This window comes from Plectrocnemia conspersa, unplaced genomic scaffold, assembly GCF_051122295.1.
Source record: "Plectrocnemia conspersa isolate PC_06_02 unplaced genomic scaffold, ASM5112229v1 ptg000009l, whole genome shotgun sequence".
Classification (NCBI taxonomy): Eukaryota; Metazoa; Arthropoda; class Insecta; order Trichoptera; family Polycentropodidae; genus Plectrocnemia; species Plectrocnemia conspersa.
The window spans coordinates 7,008,662-7,031,311 of record NW_028277173.1 but is presented as its reverse complement, the minus strand read 5'-3'; the positions used below and the strand labels follow the sequence as shown (position 1 = coordinate 7,031,311).

Genomic DNA, 22,650 nt, shown 5'->3' with positions numbered 1-22,650 from the left:
AATAAAATTGAATTATTTTTAAATCTTAATATTATATTAATTTTTAATTACATAATAAAATTGTAATAATATATTAATTTTATTTTAGAGTTACATAAGTCGCTGCCGTCAGAGCGAGAGCTATATTTTTTACGAAAATTCGGAGAAAAATATTGGAGTTAAATTATCACGCTATTGGTTCGAAGGACCAGTATAAAATAATTGACACTACTCGTATTTTTTAATATGTAAGATCCAAGTTTGCGAGTATTACTTAGTTTTGACGTTTCTAATTATTCGAATTGAACATTTTGATAAAAATAAAAGTATCGCTGGCTTAGTAGACTGATTCCAGATATATAAATAGCACACAATCTCAGCGACTTATTTATTATTTAAAAATATGAATAGTCAATTCATAATAATTTGGATAGTAATTATTGTAATTTCTAATATTAGGCCACATCATAAAGAGTATTTAGCATTCAGAACTCACTTTCGTACACACGCAAGCGAAAAACAGTTTTTATGGTAGACATGGCGTATGCTTAAGTGTCCTGTGTAACGTGAGCACGTAATCCTCAACTGCACACCAGCGCTGGCCTCTCAGATTCTCGGTTCCACCTACCCCATAGCTCATTAGTGTTGGCTCTCTGCGCCGTTATGTGTAGATGTTTCTAAAACTATTTACAATCAAGTTTTCTTTTGTTATGACATGGAATAGATTATTCATGGTTGACCTTTTCCGTCCGATGCTACTTTATGGAGTGTGGTGTATTTTTTTATTATAAAGAACGATAAAAGTTGACGTCTCGGCTCAGGAGTCGTTGAAGAATCTCGCGCGTCCAGGAAGATGAGTACGACAATGGTGTATTTTTGAAGGCATAAATAATTCATGCTGGCGGCGCATACTTCACCGGGCGAGAGCGTGCCACGACCATGTCACACGCGCGATGACAGCCGCTACTCCCACTGCCACCGCACACCATGCCACATGATAGGGCTGCCATATCGAAATTTATATTTTAATTTTTATAATAATATAAATCTGCGTTATATATTTAGAGACCGATCGAAACTGCCTCTTTCATTCTCGACCGTGAAATAAATTTATTGAATGTTGTGTGAAATTAAAACTGAAACGTTTTGAATCTGAATCTGCCCCAACATTTCCAAGTGTCAAATCTCTAATATTGATCGTTTGACACAGCTCTGATGAGATTTACGAATTAATCGCATCATTCCTTGAACACACCTCCAAAATGCATTCACCCCTTAAGAGAAAACACGGCCTAGATGGATACTTTGGCGTTCGGTTGCTGAAATGGTAATATAAGCAGGGTCAAACGTACTGTCTCTGACATGTGTTTTAAGCATAAGATGCAACGTACTATTTTATAATACATATATTTTGAATTATGTAATACCTTGGAATTTAGATAACTGTGTTTCAAATGATTTATTGACTCAATATATTTTTGAGCTAAAGATTACCACACGACTTATAGCAGTGACGCAATGCTTTTAATATACATGCATATATTCAAGAAAAATGTCGAATGGAGAATTCTGATTTCTCGAGAAATTTTATAAAACATTTTTTATTATATAAAATTAAATTTTTGTATGAATATTTTTAAAAGGTTTATGACTACTTTTTTATAACGATGCATAATTAAACGCGGGTTCGTGCCATATTAAGTCAAACAAACCGTTATTTAACAGAGGTATTCCGCCGCTCGACGTAATGCAATCTCAAATAAATTCCGAGGCACAGCTGTCATTTTTATGAAATTTCGCTATATAACGTTATCTGCAAATAATTTAAATGTATTATTTTAATAAAATATATTAAAAATTGTGACAACCCTACCCTCCCATTAGAGTTATACCCATCGCGTTCGCTCGGCTTACACTCCGTTCGTCGAGAAGGGATGAAAACATTGCGAGTGGCCCTCGGTGTCGCGCTACGGGTCGCCTATGGTCGAATCGGTCCCAGATACCGTGCGGTCCCAACGGCACAGAACGAGGGGGCCCAGACCCAAAGGGGTGAGAGCGGGGCCTCGAGGACCTCGAGTGATTATCGAATATGTCACAGGCCTCGTGGTGTCAGGCGATCATAATGGCGCAGTCGGTAAGCCGCCATTGTTTATTCGAGGCGCCGAAGATAAAGAGGCACGATGGTGATATCGATTGGGTTGATCGGCACGACTCGTTGGAAAATCGCTTTTCCGGCTTCCGGATACGTTCGAACGCAGAGAAAATTAAAATGGATCGCTTAGGATAAAAGTAGCACGAGATTTGAGATGAAAAATTTATTACTGACAATAATTGACTTTGAGTTAATATGATCTATATGGTTTTAAAAAATAATTATTTGCTGTTTATTTATCTGTCAAGTAATCGTAATCTTATTTTTATGTAATGACAGCTTAGTTAAGTTTCTAAGAACTAAGTTAAACATTTCCATATAAAACATGTGAATAAATTATTACCATATTACCAAATATATACCAAAACTCAGACAAAAAGATTGGGACAATGTGGATTAAAAAGTTTTTTTTTATTTTGAGTTGACTCAAAAGATTATTTAAATTATAAAAATATTATTTTTTAAAAACACTAATAGATTTATATCAACACACCTGTATAGAAGTATTCTTTATATTTACCGTACAGCTACATTAAAACCAAATTTTAATAAAAATTATAATTTGTAGATGAAGCTGAAAACTAATTGACTAATTAGCTTAAAATTTGTCTCATCTGCTATTCTCCCAAAATTTCTCGAAGGACTATTAGAAAACATGAGACATTACGCCCCATCACAAATTTCTAGCAATCACCCTGTGAATATGAATCGCAAACCACATATGTATGTACTCGGCAGACATCAGCAATTGAATCATCGACGACTACAAGGAAGACTCTCAAACCCACGACGGACTCTCAAGACTAGTCTGCCGCCCGAAACTAATTTTTTACATTTTTTGGTGCAATACACGTATATTTTATACAATAGACTGTTATTATCTACCGTTTACATTTATTTTCATACTTTTAAAATATAATAAAAACCTCAAAATAAGATAAATATGTATTTTTTAAATTGATATCATATTGTAATATTTTTAATGTTACAGAATCAAGACTCATACTACTTTATAAATATATTTTGACCGATATACACTTATAAATTCTTCATGTCATCATGTTATCTATCAACTCTGTAATAAAATATATTTTTGAAGTAAAATTAAAAATAAATATATTTTATTTATATTTATGTTATAAATCATATTCGAAATCTAGTAGCGTTGGAAACAGAACGTTACCCACACCCCATACGGCTTTAGTCATTGAAGATTAGTCTCAATAGAAAGATTAGTTGTCCCGTTTGTGAATGGTTCGGCTAGGGGATGGGAATCAAAATGGGGAGTGCTGAGCACAATAGGTCGGTCAATTCAATGACGGACGATATAAAATATATACGTATGTATGCTTGTATACGAAAAAAGCTGCTAACTTATATACGTTGCTCATTGCATCTAGATTACTTGCATCCGATTCCTTTTTTTCAAATATATTATATGTTAGCTCAAACGTTCAAAAAAATAGTATGATTTCAAATATAATGTGTTCCTTTGAAGTTTTTTTTAAATATCTTAGTTACATATTTTCCTTAAAATTTTATCGCTTGTGTCTCATATTAATTTTTGAACGCCAAGAAATTCCTTATGTGTAATCGGTTACTAAATCATCTAAATATAATAAGTTCGTATAGCGCTAAAACTAAAAATCTTTCGTGACTAACCCACGACCTCCTACTGTGTTTTCTTTACACTGATACACAAATTCATACACTTATTAAAAAGGTTACTAACTACTTTAGTATATTAAATAAATCGTTTCTCTCTATACAAAATATAATTATTGCCAATATGATTTTAAAATTAAAATATTGTGTTATTATTTCCCAGAAATAGATATATAAACATTTTATTATATAATATGATATAATAATGGCTGACGTGGTCAACTTTCATGGTATCTATGGCAATGTTAAATTCCCACTTTTAGAATTCTGTTTTGCTTGAGTTTATATTTTTTAAGGTTTCACAGTAATTATTCGCACCTATACATTTATAAATCAACCGCAATAGATTTTAATTAATTCAGAGAAAATTATAAGAATATATAATACTATATACTAACTTGTACGAGTACATAATATTATGTACATATTGATTTTTATTATTAAAATAATAATTTGTGTCGTTCAAATGCAAAAGTTGTCATCTGACATTTTTACCTAAATTTGGCATAGAATGGTTGTAAATGTAATAATAAAAATATTATTTTGATGCCAAGAAATCGCTACAAATTTTATTTAAAAAAAAAACACTTTTATATATTAGAGACATTAAAAATATTCAATATTAGAAGTCTCAGGGATACTAATCTAAATTTGCAGGTAATATTTAAATGTATCGAATATATATACGCTTTATTTTTATATATTTTACTTAAAAATGTAAAATATTTGTTTTTAAATAAACCTTATAAAACACACGTTTATTCTTTCTGATTCCATTGCTTCTAATAAAAAACAATTAAAAATCGGCAAGTTAATTATAAAAATAACTGCGACAAAGTTAAGAAGCAAAACGATATATTTTAAAATTTCAAAGTAAATTATTGAAGTAATTAATGAAAATATTTATGTAAAAAAAATATACAAAAGTTAAAATACTAGAAAAAATTTACCATTATTTTTCTAATTTTCTATTCAATTTGACTAAACATTTTTCGTAATTTTTGATATATTTAATTTAGACTATGTAATCACTTCTGCTTTAAAACGATTTGTTTACGTTGGAACTACTAATATGTATAAAAGCAAAGGGGTCAAGTTATTGCAAAATATAGAAATGCCGTAAATGAAATTTAAAATTATAAAAATCAATTAAAAATTAAGCATCAAAATTGGGTTAATAAATATACGGACTTTAACCTCTTCGTCGGGGTCCATTTCGTCATTGATTTAACTACTAAGGTACTTTAAATGCTTCACCCTCTCAATTCTATCTCTGTATAATTTTCAGCTTTCCATAGTATATTAACTCTTGTTTTATTTGTAGGCCCTTTTTTATACATTCTTTATTTACACTAACAAGGCGTCTCAGAAAATATTTCCGTGTCATCTGCATAGCGAATTTTGTTAATTGTCTCTGGTGACTAAATTAATGTGTGTAAAAATAGGAAGCCCTGACGTTCAGTGATTTAGAGGTAAATGAAAAAAAATCAGACGTCTCTAAAGTAAGACACAATATTTTACACAACAACGAAAGAGAGATCTCGTTACCAAACAATTGCGATAATAATTGGAGCTATTACACATCTTTCCTGATATGGTAATTAAAAATGTTTTTAATTACATTTTTTAAATAATATATCATACGTGTAAAATTGATATCGATTTCTGCATAAACTCGTCGAAGTATGCTGATACGCTGCAGTTTACCGATAATAACCGTTATTGCAGCGCAGGTAGAAACAAAATCGTATTTTCGTGCGACGTATATGACTTTCTTCTTGTGACTCGGCTCTAGCGCCGCGAATGTATGTGTGTAGAAATTGAAAGCCCTGACGTTCACTGTTTTAGGGCAAATGAAAAAAAATCAGACGTCTCTAAAGTAAGACACAATATTTTACACAACAATGTACGAGAGATCTCGTTACCAAACAATTGCGATAATAATTGGAACTATTTCACATCTTTCCTGAGATGTTAATCACCTATAAGTACCGCTCAAAAACTACTTTGTTTGAAAAGGACGCGCACTAAACCATAAATTATACCCCGTGCATAATCATATCGGTATTCTACCCTTTGGCTACCGATCGGTGAAGTATCGCTTAAGCTACTCTTTCTTTGGAAAGGACGCGCGCTAAACCATACATGATAGTAATATTGCTATTCTACTCTTTCTAATCTGGACCGCTATTTTTTAAGGCGTGAACATATTTTATGGGTGACATTTGATAACAGAGAGGAGAGATCCCACGGAGTTACAGCAGCAGAGTTGCTTTACCAAAGATAAATGTATTCTTATTTTCTATAATTCTTTCGATTTTGAAATTTTTTTATTCACTGACTACCAATTCGTTCACCTGAGGCAAGCATCTCACGCCTCACCCTCATACCGTCTCTGTTTCATAATAATAAATTTAGAATAAACAAAAAATAAGCCCCTCGCTTATCGACCAATTCGCTTAACGACCTAGTTGTAGGGACGAAACACGATTGTTAAATGAGGAGTACCTGTAAAAACAAACCATCTAGAAACGAATCTGTACGCAAACCGATCTACTTCGATTGATAGAGCGTCGAGCTACGAAGCAATTTCGGGCTCCCGTATTCATAGAATCGTAGAGAAAATTGTTTCGTACATCTGGTATGGGTCCACAATTTTTATGCAGATTGTAAAAAAAATTAAGAAAAAAATATTCCAAATTTAATTTTAGATAAAAAAGGCTCTATGAAAATTCTCGATTTGCCATTTTTCTTGAGAAAGTCTTCGAGAAATAATTTAGAGGAGGAACACTAGCTGTGAGTATAAGGGAATATAAAGACAGTGATTCTTTACGTTTGTACTGATCCTGATATTATTAAAAATAAAAAAATGTTTTGGGTTTTACCTCATTTCACAATGGATACTTTCGCTTTGGTCCATCGAGTCCACCGTCCCCGGGCCGTGGGTCGGTAATTGATGTGGCGGCCGGAAGCGCCTATCGCCGATCAGCGTCTCGGTGGAAGCGCGTCCGGAAAAGTCGCGGAGGTGTCGGCGTCGGTCGCGCGTGCAGCCCCCGTCAGTGTTGTCGGCGAGCCCGTCGCGTAAGCACGCCTATAACCGCACGCTTCGGTCCATTCGCACACGGTCGTTGCGCGCGCACGTAAACAACTTTTTGACAAGCAGTTCAAATCTTTGTTTGGCGCGATTTTGACACCGCACCGCAGCGGTCCGCGCGTTCCAGTGATATTCAAACGTAATTTGAAGTTAAAAAACAGTGCTCGTATTTATAAATATTGTTATTGTTGTGACGGTTGATTGTTACTATTGTGTTGTGAAATTATGCAATAATTTAAATGTTTGCGACAGTTATTAAATATAAACAACACCAAACATTGTTTATATGATCGATTAATATAAAAGAGTCTTTTTTCCGTATTTGAGTGACAAGCTTTGGTACTAAACAAATGTTAATGCACTAGTGTTTTACCTCCCATCCCTAAATGGGGTACATTTAAACCCAAATATTCGTGTTATTTTAACCCTTTGTTAAATATGTTTAATATATAGCTAATCTATAAAGATATCACAGTTAATTGAACGCGAAAAAAACAGTTGAACTTTTATTTCATAAATATTTAAATGGGGTTATTCCATTGTTTATTTTATTAGTATATGAGCCGTTGAAAATATTAAAAGCGAACGCAACAAATGAATATTTCTATATAATGGATAACGACATTTTTGAATATTATTCTCCGGGTACTTCTACCTTTTTTAGTATATTTTAGAAAATTGCTCATAACAAGCACGATATATAAGTTAGTGACTAATACCTGAAAGACATTGGTTCGAATTCTATACAAACACTAATATTTTTTATTCGTGTCGTGTCTGGGAGGTCGATTACCATAGATTACCAAAGATAAGGTCGATTAGAGTATTTAAGAAAATAGTAAAGTTTTTTTTGATATTCATATACAGTGGTACTTCGGTATACGTCCTTAATCCGTTCCGGATCCTTGGACTTTTACCAAATAGGACGTATACCAAACGTATTTTTAGCGCGGTGTTGTAACTCATTCGAGTTCTAGCACGCGCGCGGGTCGTATTCCAAACGCTCTTATACCAAGCAAAATGTTTCTCGTCCAAACAGGACGTATACCAAGTTGGACTTATTCCAAAGCGGACGTATATCGAAGTACCACCTCTATTTTGAACAATAATATCTGACGCGGACTTTTCTTGTGCAGTGGTATAAAAATTTAAAAATATTCGAACATATTTAATTTTTAACAAAAAATAGCTTTATACAAATTCTAAAAAATGAGAATTCTCGATTTGGTATTTTTCTCGATAATTATTCGAGAAGAAACATTAGATTTACATAATTGTTTATAAGGACAAGATCAATTTCTAACAGATTTAGATTAGAATTGTCTGAAAAATAGACCTTATAAAAATTAAGTTTGTTATTTAGCAATTCTATTTTAAATATCTATTTAAAAACAAGTCTGAAGTAAACTATACTTTTTTCTATAACTATGATTCTGATATACATACATATGTATATCAGAATCATAGCACATAAAAATATATTGTAGATCATAGTGTAACTTTATTATAATAAATTAAAGTAAACTATATAGTTTAAATATATATTTTAAAAATCATTTAAGAGCATTTCTTAAAATTCATTATTACAATAATGTGAGCTAATTGTTAATAATTATGTTTATATTAAACTGATTTTGATTATAATAGTAAAATTACAAATGATTTTATTTATTTGAGTAATGATTGTTCGAAGATAAGTTATGCTTTTTTAATAAAAAAATTCTAAAATGAAACATTAAAAAATGTTCTATAACATATCCATGCATAAGCATAATACCACTTTTTTCTCTAAAAAAAACTCACATCTCTAAAATGCATTGTCAATGAAATCGACACTGTAGTTTTTTTAAAATGATTCAAATTATATGTGGATGAATTGATAATGATTTTATATGTAAAAATAGCATATTATTATAGTAGTTCCTAGTATTTCTGTATTATTATGAATTAAAGTAAACAATATAGTTGTTTTTCCGGTAAAAAACAGTTCAATTAAAACTATGGCTTAGATATCATTAAAAAAAATTAAAACCATACTTTTAATATTCATGGGTGTTTGTGCAACGTTTTTAATTATTAATAAATATGTATATTATAGTAATTATATAGCTAATATAGTTTATAATATTAGTGAATTAAGTAGTAATGCAACAAATAGCTTTATTTAATTATCTAATGATTATTTAAAATTAAGTTAAGCTTTCTTATAAAAAAGTCAAAGGGATACATTATAATTAAATATTTAAGAGTATGTATAGGAATATTGGATATTTTAAAAAGTTATTATTTGTGGATTAGTATTTTTAATGTTTGGCTTTGGTTTTGTATCAAAATAAGATATATTTACTATTTATATTTATTCTTTTAAGATATATTTATATTTACATTGGTATACGATTTCTTAAAAGAAAAAAAAAAATAATATACTAGAATTATTACTGCCAATTAAAAATACACAAAGCTAAATGATATGATAATTTTTATAATAATATAATTATAAGAATATATTTTAATAAAGCTAAGCATTAAAGTTTTTACAGACCCACCTGTTAATCTTGTCCTACGATCAGTTACAATTAAATTTATATTTAATAAAATAACTTTATTTTATCTTTATTTACATACTAGTACTATATATGTATATACCTGGTCTTGTTTTTAACTATTCAAACTAAAATATATATATAACGCTTTTTACAAATCAAATCACATATATTACAAAAGCGAATCGTTCAAATATTACATATTTTTATAAAACTTAAGCATGTATTTTTAAGTTTTACTATTTTTGCATATGTTTGAAGAAAGTGCATCACTTTCTCAAAATTTCCATATCTCTTATTTTTACAATAGAGGTTTTTTAAACTGTCAAGTGAATTGTGTTTAATCCAATGTCATGCTTTCTATAACTTGGTACTGTTATTGTTCGAACTACTTTGAAATGGGCTGTTCATTATTTTCTTATATGTAAATATAAAAAACGCAGTATTCGTTGTTGTAATATTAAAAGTGGAGCGATTTTTGACGTCCAAATATGCCTTACCCTCTATAATCAAAATTGCTCAAATTTACAGTAATTAAGTATGGACACCGAAAATGTATAAATAAATAGCATATCTTCATAAGTAGATATATGTATATTTCATCGCAAAAGTAACATTCCTTATTTTTAGCACAAATGTGTATTTGTAAGTTAGTTTAGTTAGAATATTCTGAGTAGAACATCCCTTTATTTTTTTAACATAACCATAGATCTGAACGCAAACTGTGAACCTAAATTTAGAAACCAGCTTTTTGATTTTAGCGACATTTCTGATATGTTTTTTTTATATTGTTTATAAATTCATCGATCGTTAAACGCATATCAAAATGATGTTTTAAATTGTTGAATGGAATACATTCGTTTATGTTTTATCATAAACGTCACTTCTTCATGCTTTAAATTCATGACACTATTTTGCCAAATTTCACTTGGTCATAACGTCATTGCCATAAACTTAATGTAGAATATTTTTAACATATGATCTTGAATCTAATTGTATAAAGAAACGATAAATACTATTGTATATATATGTATGTATATAGCCCAATACGTCTCTGAAAATTAGGAACAAGAGAGCCGTTAGACGCGCGTCCGTGTCAGACATCGAATGCCTCTGTCACTCACTAACGAAAAAAAAACTCAAAGCGGACGACCCTTTTCGCGTTTTGAAATCTCAATCGAAGCCAACGTGTAAAGTGATCTCACTTAAAATATATGTTTTTCGTTATAATTATAGCACTTTGATTACACAAATGAGTGTTTTTGTCGTATGAAACGTGACTTCTTGACTGCGATGCTTTGCCTTTGACCCGACCGGAAGTGCGCTATGGCAGCAGCTATGATTTCCGACAGGGGCTTGCGCAAAAAGATAACCCAGGAGGTGATCAAAGACATTGAGAAGGCTCCGCCCAAGAAAGCCTCCAAGCGGAAGTCTGCAGCTCCGAGCTCCAAGAGCAAAGCCGCACAAGAACAAAACAACAATCAATCTAAGAAGTTAAAGTTCGTCGCCACCGGAGATAGCAAGGCAGATCTACTCGCAGCTTACCAACCGTGGGTCATCCAGACGTATGGAGATTTGGCCAAAACCAAGACTATAACTCTGAGAAAGTACGCGAGGATTCTGAGGACCCTAAGAGGCGAAGAGTGCAACAGCTCGGACAGCTCCAAGTTTCGTTTTTGGGTCAAGGCGAAAGGCTTCCATTTGGGCAAGCCTCCGGGCTACGATGCCAAACCGGCCGATGGGATCGTGTGCCGTTACAGCGTCCTGGATGTGGACGATGGCCCTGAGGCCATCGAAAGGTGTTCCGGTTCAGCCAACGATCCTGCCCTCTACATACCGACAGCTCCCGTCAAGGTAAGAATATACGTAAATATACTTATTAAGATTGAATTATTTCAACAAGACCCATGATTTTATAATTTCACAAAAAAATACTTAATGACTTCTGTAATTTATTTCTCAGATTTAAATATACTTTAATATGACACTTTATAAATTAAGCAGACTAGTCCACAATATGTATAACATATGACGGGCCTGCATCATATTTGATTAATTATTTCTCACATATACCAGGGACTAATAACTAAAATATCTGGGTACGAATCTCATATGTATACTAATGTTTTTCAATTGAATCGTGTCTGTGATATTAAAATTAGTGATTATTTTATAATTTAAATCCGATAGATAATCACAGATTAGGCTATCCTAGATTTTCCTGATCTTACGGATGAAGATCGTGGTGAATAATTAAAATAAAATAGAGCTAGTTCGTGTACGGTGTCGTCTATTGACTGTACTAATAGTTTATAATTAATAAAATATTGTAGATTTCAATCTGATGTCTCATACATACCTTATAATGCATTGTGATATAGCTTGTGTTGACGCCCGTTTCGCCTTTTGTATGCGTTCGCGAACGCCGCGCCGTCTTACAGCGTTCGGGAATGTCCCCGATTTGACAGCATTCGTCGTTACGAAGCGATCGGCCACGCCGATCTCGATAAAGCTTATACACAAGCACGCGTGTTTTTGGATTCAGACCTAAGAACTAACCCGCACGCGTATCCCTACACGCAACAGCTTGTGTTGTTACAAGTATTTTTGCTCTCTTGAAATAATTTTCAAATATTTCATCAGTTTTGAATTAACACATAGACATACATTGTTGCAATCTGGGGGTAAATATTGAGATGCGCATGCGCGGTCACGTGATTTCGGACTCTCGCGCTCGAGGACCGCGGTAGTAGGGGGGGGGTATCGGTTGTCATTTCGGGGTGCAGCGCCATCGCTCCTCAGTAATATACGCGGTATAAACACAATTCGCGTGCTTTTCATTTCTCAAGGCTCTGGCCCATGTAACACTGGTGTCAGAAGTCGAGAAATCGCGGAGGAATCGTGGCGTCGGAGTTGGACGCCATCACTGAACACCTCTCCCTAGAAACGAAGAAGCTTCGTGCAGTATTCGACACTCGGGAGGCGTTTATCAGCCGATTCACTTTCGCGGTCGAGTTAAACAAGACCGAGGCGTCTGCTCGAACACTGCGCATCTCTGAGAGAAGAGGCGCTAGATTTCGTGCTGACTATTCAGCCAAAGGTGAGAAATTCATGCCGAAGGTGCGAGGCCTGCGTATGCGCATCTCAATATTTACCCCCCTCCAGATTGCAACACAATGTTACAACTCATTTTAGACGAAAATATCAGTTGACATGTTCTTATCTTGAGGGCTTCATAAATTAAAATTTATTCAAATGAACATTTTCAGTCACAATAGATTTCTAAATATATCGCTGCAACTTGACAGGCGTAAACCCAATAATTTGCAGTTTATTATTCAGACTGAGTTTTCTGTTTTTATCTTAATTTTATAAAGAGTTTAATCGATGCAATATTTTTATAAACGTGATATTTATTTGATTTAATTCAAAATTCAGTAATTTTATTTGAATAATAGAGAAAGTTCTTACATAGTTTTCGTTTTAATTTCTAAATTTTTATTAGGAATCTCAGGTATTTTATATTCTAATCCATAAAACAAATTGAAAAAAATGCAATTGCTTAGCGGTAAAATATTGTATGTATTTGCTATTATAAATCCGCTGGAAGTTTGTCTGCTAGATTACCGCTAGATAAGTTTTCTTTTTAACCTCAGCAACATCATTCAAAACTGCATTACAATATATTGTCATAATAGCATGTATGTATGTATATCATTCTAAATTTTTTAAAAAATTCAAACCTAATATGTTTATTTTTACATGTCTATGAAAAACTTGTTCATTGAGGGGCAATTAGCTAATAATTAACTTTTAAAGATACTTGAATTTTAGTGTCATTTATTTACAGTCCTCTCAGTTTTTACAACAGTTTTGTTGTTGACACGTCGTGTTGTGTTTTTTGTGTTGCTTAGGACAGCATTTAAAATATTGAATTTTAAGCACATTTAAGCACTAACTATTTTTTTTTAAACTTCCGTTGTAAATCTGTACCAACTAGGTATGTCAACCAGACATAATTAATAGTTACAAGTAATTATGTATCACTAGTCTTTTCATTTTGTGAATCAGTGTTCTATATAATTAATTATTTTGTGTATTATTATTTATAATCAATAGATGTAATTTTGTAGCTAAGGCCGTTTTTTAATATTAGCGAATTTTTATACATAAAAATCTGCTACCGTGGCTCGAACCCGTAGCCTCTGGGTTACCAATCGAAAACTTTCGGAATACGCTATTCCGTCTTTGTCGTTAAATTGTCATTTATCCTTTATATGAAAAAAGTGTTTTTTTAATGCTTGAATTAAAATGGGATCGAATATTATGGTGAAGTATGTTTTAATTTAACAATTTGTATAAAAAATATTATTTTTTTAAGCACATAATTGTTATACACCACGGTGGCGTCCTCTGACGTTTGGGATTTTATTATCAAAAATGTGTATTATGTTACTTTTTTTTCAAGTTTCTTCAAGATATGGCAATATACATTCACATATTATCGATATATGATAATTATATATTTTTTTCACTATTTTCGACGGAAGAACGTCATTTAAAAATTTGGTAATTTTGGCACATATAAATTAGATTTAAATAATATTTTTCATATAAATAAACTCAAATCATCGACATTATACTTTTAGAAGGTCAACATTATTACAAAGGTGACCTTCGGGTCACTCTCTCATTAAAATAAATCAAATAAGAGATAGATATTCTAAAAATAAACAAACCAACTTGCATTAAAATTATTCGAATTAGAGATAGATATTTTAAAAATAGACAAATTGTCAAACTTTGATAATTTTTTTTTTGTAATCTGAGGTGCATGATAATAAAATGATTCGCGTCCTTAAATCACTTAAAATTTAATAAAATAAAATTAGTTTGAGAACCACTGATGAATTTTGGCAAAATTTTTGGAATACACGTTTACCTTCAAGTATGTCTATATTCACCAAATTAAAGTTAAATAATAAATTCTTTTATAATCAGTGACATAAAAAATATGTATTCATAAATACTGCATGTATTTGTTTTTGTCTACTGATTCTTGAAAATAAATGGACTGTAGATAAATGTGATGCAACAAAATTCTTTTGAATCTAGAAGTTGATTTGATTTGAAGTATAAAATATGAAATCATTGTTTAATTGAATGTTCTATGTTTTTTAAGATGCTTAACGAATACATATTTGTGAAAGAAAACTACCACATAACAATGCTAAAACTGCAGATTTCAAACTATGTAGCTTTGAAAATAACTTGTGAGTTCGTAATTTATTTTACTTTTGTTCAAATTATGCTGTCATGAAAATTTATTATAATGAATGTCGTAATTATGAAAATCGAATGCAGCGAAAACAACAACATAATGGCGGCGCCTCGCTGTCTTTATTTTGTGTCTTTGTTTTGACATTCTTACTTTAAGAATTGTCATCATTAAATGCAGGTTATAAAAGCTATGTACCAATAGGTGGTTATTAGGGTTAATTTCTGTCTTTTTATTTCCATAAACATTTCAAAACATTAATCTAAAGAATTTGAAGCGTACAATAGTATATAAAACATTAAAAATATATATATAATTATTCATATGGTTCCACAAAAACGCCGTGTTATACAAATCCGTGTTATACGAGTTGCAGTTCATACAAAATTAGGGTTTGCGTTCCAAAAAAAAATCTAAATTAATTAACACCATTTATATCTTAAATAAACAATCAAAAAAATATACATTTTCATATTTATCGATTTTTTAATATGTAACATATAATAGATCATTTATTCATCATCGATATCACTTAAAATTCTATATGTCCGACTCTTTTTCGAGATCGGTTGTAAGTTTTCATCATCAGAGGACTCTGGTGTATTTTTGGATTTAACCTGTAATAAGCGATTGTCTAGTTTTAGCATATAAATCTTTACGTATTTCGTTATAAGGGGCCAAGATCTGCTGTAATCCCCTATTGAACTTCAAACTTATTTCCGTCATAAGATCATTTTCTATAAAAAAATGTTCTAATTTATCAGCCAATCCCAAGTCGTCATTTATTGTTTTTAATGTGAAACATTTATCTACTTCGCTGCAACTGCTTTCTGAGTCATTAACTATGGTAGTTTCATCTAACATTTATTCTTCTAATTCTTTTTTGTTCAACGTGCGATCTTCCAATATTTCTCCGATATCTTGAATATCCATATTATGAAATCCTTCTCCACTAATACCACGACAAATTTTAATTATTCTTTGTTATTCATCTTCTATATGTGGTACAACATTTTCTCCAGGGACTACTTATGGCCACAGCTTTTTCCAGCAAGAATTTAAAGTCGATTGATATATTTCTTTAATGGATGCAGAGACCATATCGATACAATTTCGAATAGAATTTTTTTCCAAGCTTGTGTAACTGTTAAATTCTCATCTTGTAGCGCTATCCACATGCGTATAAATCAAACATGGTAATTAATTTTTAATTGTTGTTTTTTTTTTAAACCTTGTTATATAAAACGTGTTATACAAAAATATGCCACAATTCATCAACCGTGTTATATGAGGCTTTGGTGTATATAAAACTACATCTATAGTGAAAGCTTAAATAATAATAATAAATATATAGTAAAAATAATAATTGTTTTTAGTGCAACGCTTTTATGTTTATTTTTCGTAAATTTAGTTTTTAGTTTTAAGAGATAATTGAAAGATAAACTTATTAAAAATAATAAGAAACATGACAATCGAGATTCCATATCTCGATTATTCCCGCGCGCAATGTGGGCCCGGGAATAAATAATTGGAATAATAAGCTTTCACAGTGTAAAAAGCTCCGGTTCGACCCGTAATGTATCCACATTATAACATGACATGACGGAGGGGCGTTCGTTTCGTTTCTTTTTTTTTGTATTTATTTTTCGGCTCGCTACCCGCATGACGTCGACATGCCCACTGTCCGCCGAACGGAATAATAATACTAATAATAATAATAATAATAACAACAATGTGAGTCGACGCAGGAGCGGGAACTTTATCGGCGATGTATGCGCCGCTTATTTATCTATTCCCGTCCGGTCGCCGATGCGATACCTCTCTCCTCTAATTGGGGTATGGTGGGTGTGTAATGTAGGTACACATGGATAGGATGATATAAAAGTTCGTGGACTAGCCTCATAAGCCGCATTAACCCTTTGAACACCATGCGACAATATGCCTATTTTCCCCTCCATATAAATTTGCTCACTAAATACATTATGGAATACTTTACTGGAGGGCTCAATTAGGGGGCTACCTCTGCGGTAAATCTAGTGGTATAATTTAAAGGACCGAAAATAATATACATATTTAAGAGTAGTGCGAAACTTTACGTAACAATTCACACTTCAGGAGTCAAAATCATTATAATTGGTTATACACGGCGAAGCTTTATGAGTAAACCGTTACTGTTTAGTCTATTGGATTATCCGTGCTTCAAATATTTATTTTATGAATTGATTGTTTGGATTATCCGTGCACATCTTTTCTAGCAATCAAATAATCAAGAGTATATTTTTTAATAACTTGCGGATATATCACGAGTTTATTATTATTTAAATTTAGAAGTGTCTTTCGAGAATCCAGTACAAGTTGAATAATCAGTAACATAGCTTTCAAGTGTTCGCTCCATCGCAATTTCGCGTCCAGGTTCATACCGAGGAGCTTCGCATAATTCACAGCATATAAATACGTGTAATGAATCTATTATATTTGTAAAATTAATACGCTGAAATATAGTCTCATTTAATTTGAAACGCTACAAGTTGGTCCACTTGTTGACTTTATGAATGGTCGTACAATCCGCAAGTGTAGCAATCATTATATCGCGAAATAATGTATGTATGTATACAACAGATAGAGAACTGTTCTCAATACACTATCAATTATCCGTGCCTTTCTTCTTCAGTATTAGGCTGGATAATCGAGAGTATATGGTACGCACATGAAATGGACGAGTGCATATTCTAGCTATATAAATATATTGATAGGATCTGATGCAATAATTAATGCATATAATCAAAACAAAATAGTACAAACAGCAGTCGATTATATTTTTTTTATTGTGAGGGGAGAATTGCAGTCTTTAGTGGCTTTAGGTTTATCATATTGATCATTATAGATCGGTAGAAATCAAATGTCTGCTTACTCTAATTCAATGAGTGCCTTTCATTACATTAAGAAAGTACTATTTGAATTGATTTTAACGGGGTCCAAAGATGTTAAGTCGGACTTCATTTCTATATGCTTTAATGAGATAATCTCACTACTATTAACCCTTACACAGCCGACCGGTAAATTCTTAATTATTCGCTGTACGCCATATGTTTTTAGCGATATAATTTTTTGGCTACTTACTCTGTTTAACACATCATTACAGCCAAAATACTTAATTTTTATGTTTTAAAATAATATATGTATGATTAACATGATTTAAACATTCTAATTATATCAATAAACAATCATTTTTCATCTTATTGTTGGTAATATGAAACTTATTATGCACTTAAATCAATTGGTCGGCCCGCGCGTTGGCCCGCGTGCTCACACGTACACACACATGCAGGCGCGCGACACTATACAAGCGAATGACACGCAGGATCATGCTTCCACACTGATACAATTTTAATATATAAATCTGTAACGCATTTTTACGTCATCTGACTCACATGCTGTCGAAAAAATTTACAAATCGACAACATTTCTTAGATGTATAGAAAATCATATTGTACACAAAAATAATCCTAATTACCAAACCATTTGTTTTTGATCAATGGTGTTTACGAATTATATAATAGTACGCTCTTATGTAGAAAAATAATTTTCAATTGTTTGTTGTTGAGGGTTGTCATATTTCTTTATCTATAAAAATAATAAATAATACAAGTTGATAGAAAGATACGATGCTACATTTAACTATATATATTATGTATAATTTATAATAAATACATATTCTTCTTCTTCTTTCACGGTGCTACAACCGGTGATCGGTTTTGGCCTTTCCACTTAATTTTTTGTAGGGCTACTAGATATATCTTGAGTTTTAGTATTTCTTCCGCTATTGTTTGCATTTTTCCTGATCATAACATTGCACATTCCAGGTTCCAAAATTTAAGTTCAGTCGTTTATCTTGATTTTGATCGCTTAGGTAATTATGAATCGGGACGGATTTATTATTTATTTGTGACTTTTTCGTAACTATTTGGATTTCTCCATGTTGGTTGGTTTTGGTCCACGATAGAAACCCTCCTCCTTTATCCGGGCTTGGGAACGGCAAGAGTGCAACATATCTACACTCCAGGCGGAATATGTAATATATATTACACATATATATACAATAAATAATAAACTTTTCGACCATCGTGACGCATTGGGGTAACCTGTTAGGTCGCGATGGTCTTAATTTAATCTAAATAAATAAATATATTACAAATAAATTATGAAATAATAGAACAAGTGAAATAAAATGATTCAACGTCAAGGAATAGCTTTTGTTATTATTATTATTATTTAATATTTACTAAGAGTTATAATTAATATTTTCTTAATTATATCTTATATGTATTTATTAGTAATTATTATTATTATTTAATTATTACAAACAATAAAAACCAATCACAAAAACAGTTGACAATATTAAAACAGTCTAAAACAGTGGTTCTTAACCGGTGCACCGCGGTGCACCAGTGCACCGTGAACTTATTGCAAGTGCACCGCGAGAAAATTGGTAAAAACAAAAATTCCGCAAAATAGTAAAATCTTAATGTTTCAATCAATTTATATTTTATTAGAGTCGTGATACCCCACAATGGATAAATTTATTACCAAACGAAATTGTGAATCAGACCAAAATATTAATGACACTGGGAGTACAAGTGGAAGAAGTAGTGACGATGTTACTAGACATCATACGTCTCATACAAAAGAAAATATATCCAGTAAAATCAAAAAAAATAATGGACAGTATTCTGAAGAATATTTACGTTTCAGTTTTACTAGCATCAATGAAGAAGGATATCACATTCCACTATGTGTTGTATGTGGAGAAAAACTGTCCAATAGCGCGATGTATACTGACAAGTTAAATCGCCACTTCACTACGAAGCACGCCGATCTTGCATCAAAAAGTAAAGATTACTTTAAAAGATTGTTAAGCACGCAAAATAAGCAAGCGAAATATTTTGAAAAAACTGTTAAAATTTCCGATAAGGCACAACTGGCTTCATACAAGATTGCTGAATTGATTGCTGTACAATTAAAACCACATACTATAGCAGTTTCTAATTTTACTTGCATATTGTGAAATAGGAAAAATTATGTTTGGTGATGAAGCAAGAAGAAAATTATGAAAATTCCTCTTTCAAACGATGCAATAAAAAAAATAATTAAATATGTCGGATGATATTGAGAAAACAGTTAACGATAAACTTTCCAAGTGATATTTTGTTTTACAAGTCGACGAATCTACTGACATTAGCGGTAAGGCACAAATAGTAGGATTCGTTCGTTTCATAAATCAAAACAAAATAGTGAATCAATATCTATGCTGCAAAGAACTTAAGGAGCATACGACAGGACAAGATGTTTTTGATCTTATCTATTCATATTTAGAACAATTTAAAATATCATGGGAGTTATGTGTTGGAATTTGTATGGATGGTGCTCCTTCAATGGTAGGCTCATTTAAAGGATTTGTAGCCCTTGCAAAGACAAGAAAACCTAATATTATATCTACTCACTGTTTTTTACATAGAGAATCTTTAGTTTCGAAAACATTACCAGCAGCACTAAAATCTGTACTATATCAAGTTGTAAATATAGTGAATTTCATAAAATCAAGACCTTTAAAAACACGCATGTTTAAAAAACTTTGCATTTCTATGGAAGCTATGTACGAGTGTTTGATTTTTCACACTGAAGTCAGGTGTTTATCTAAGGGTAAAGTTTTATCCCGATAGAACTTAAGAATAAATTTTTAATCTTTTTTCGAAATGAAGGTATGAATGATTTTGTAAAATGTCTTCAGAATAATGATTGGTATGCTAAAGTGGCTTATTTAACAGATATTTTAAATTACTTAAATAACGTTAACACAAGCATTCAAGGAAAAAACGAAAAATTCATGACATCCATTGACAAATTGACAGGATTTCGAAAAAAAATAACTCTTTCGAAAAATCGAATAATAGAAAAAAAAGTAGATATGTTTCCTTCACTTAACGAAAACATTCCCAAGGGAGTTATTTCCGCAATATTAGAACATTTAACTTCATTGGAAGAAAAGATTGCACATTATTTTCTATTCTTAAATATAGAAAATTATGACCGAATACGAAATCATCAAATTAGTCTCATTGTCGACTGATCGTACTCTAAAAATTAAATTTTCCGAAATAACTATGAAGAATTTTTGGATTACTGTCCAAGAGGGATATTCAGTTCTTTACATGAAGGCACTGAAAATTTTGTTACAGTTTTCAACATCATATTTGTGTGAGCTTGGTTTCTTAACAACAACTAATATGAAAACTATAAAACGAGAAAGACAGAAAAAATGTAAACGAAGAATTCAGGGTAACTATATAAAATATTCGACCTAATATTTCTGATATCTGCAAAAGCCAACAAGCTCAGGTATCACAATAATTAATTTTTGATTGATCATATAAATTCCATTATGTTAAGCAGGAACGTTATTTTGGGTAAACAAAGGGGGGAAAATGCACCACTTAGATTTGCCACCCAAAGAGCACCTTTAAATATTAATACAAATATTTTTAATAAAACACGTAATTAAAAATTGGTTCTAGGGCAAAATTAACTAACTAAATTTATTTTCAATACTAAACTTTTTTATATAATTTAATTTAAAAAAATATGTAAAAAATTTGTATGTAATTTTGTATGTAACTATTATTTTTTTTAAATATGTAATAAAAATTATATCCACATATTTTTTTCGACCTCTAAATTCTGGTGCACCGCCACTTTTTCCCATGATCAAAAGTGCACCGTGACTTTGAAAAGGTTAAGAACCACTGGTCTAAAATATTGATGACATAATTTAATTTCCTCTCAAATTCTATAAATAAAATCACTGAAAACGCTTACTAAAAAATCACTCGATGCGGAAATTCAAGTAGATGTCGTATATTTTGGATTTTGAGAAGGCCTTCGACAATGTTTGTCATAGATTATTATTAAAAAAATTGTCAGACCACGATTGCTCGGATGATTTAATTCGGTTATTCTCGAGTTATTTGAGCGATCGTAGACAGATTGTAATCTGTCAAAAGAGTATTTCATCCCTTCGGGAATTCTCTGCTTTTCGTGTTACTTATTAATGTTATTTTCAAATTCAAGTTTTATTCTGTATGCAGATAATTTAAAACTATTTAAATGCATTCGATATTTTGTGAACTTCTTCTCTCTACTCAGTGATTTAGATTCTCCATGGAGATAGGCTTCCGTCTACCGTCTGGATTTTAGTGTCGGAAAGTGCCATACTGTGTCATTCTGTTAATTAATAATACAATATTTAGGATGAAAATTATAATATTTTTAGGAAAAAATCCATAAAAATATCTAATAACCTTTAAGTAATATGTGTATTTTTAAGCTGATCAAGCATAAAAATATTTAAAGCAAATATTTTTAGGTATTCAGACAATATACTCAGTGTAGAATTTCTTAGTACTAATTTTGCACTATTGATTATCATTTTTGAAAGACGATATTTTTAAGAGCAAATAGCTTAAGATTTTGCTTCTTAACTGAATGTGTGTATATTCTTGCACAAGGAAAACATCCACCTCTTTCCAATCAAAACACATAAGACCACGCTTGGAAAATATATTATTTTGTTTACCAAACACCTGTGGAAAGTAATGTTTTTGTTTTGAACCATACTTTTGCTTTCATTGCTACCAATATTGTAGTTTTTATTGACGAGCACCATGTATCATAACTCTCTTTCTAGTATTCTGAGCTTATGTACCTCTTACTTCATAAATTATGCCTCATACAAATCAATGCGGCACTGAAGCAGAACCGGATAAATATGGAATATGATTACGAAACAAAAAAAATCGCAGTCCTTGTATTTTTTTATCGCCAACATACATTGGTGTGTGCCGTCCGTCGTTCGTTGGAGCGGTTCGTTTTCCGACGCCGACCG

General features: G+C 31.5%; 1 protein-coding gene across 5 annotated transcripts in view; it reads left to right on the top strand.

Annotated features, from left to right (window-relative positions):
* The first annotated feature begins 6,868 nt into the window (after window positions 1-6,868).
* LOC148231756 (nucleolar protein 4) overlaps window positions 6,869-22,650 on the top strand; it is a 314,898-nt gene continuing 299,116 nt past the window's right edge. For 4 of the 5 annotated variants that reach the window (XM_088192002.1, XM_088192001.1, XM_088192000.1 and 1 more), the window contains exons 1-2: window positions 6,869-7,029; window positions 10,670-11,287. In XM_088192002.1, coding sequence (XP_088048128.1) covers window positions 10,760-11,287 — 528 coding nt within the window. In that variant the 5' untranslated portion in view covers window positions 6,869-7,029; window positions 10,670-10,759. Of the gene's footprint in view, window positions 7,030-10,669; window positions 11,288-12,207; window positions 12,534-22,650 lie in introns of those variants that run through there. The other variant, XM_088192003.1, reaches the window with a different exon arrangement.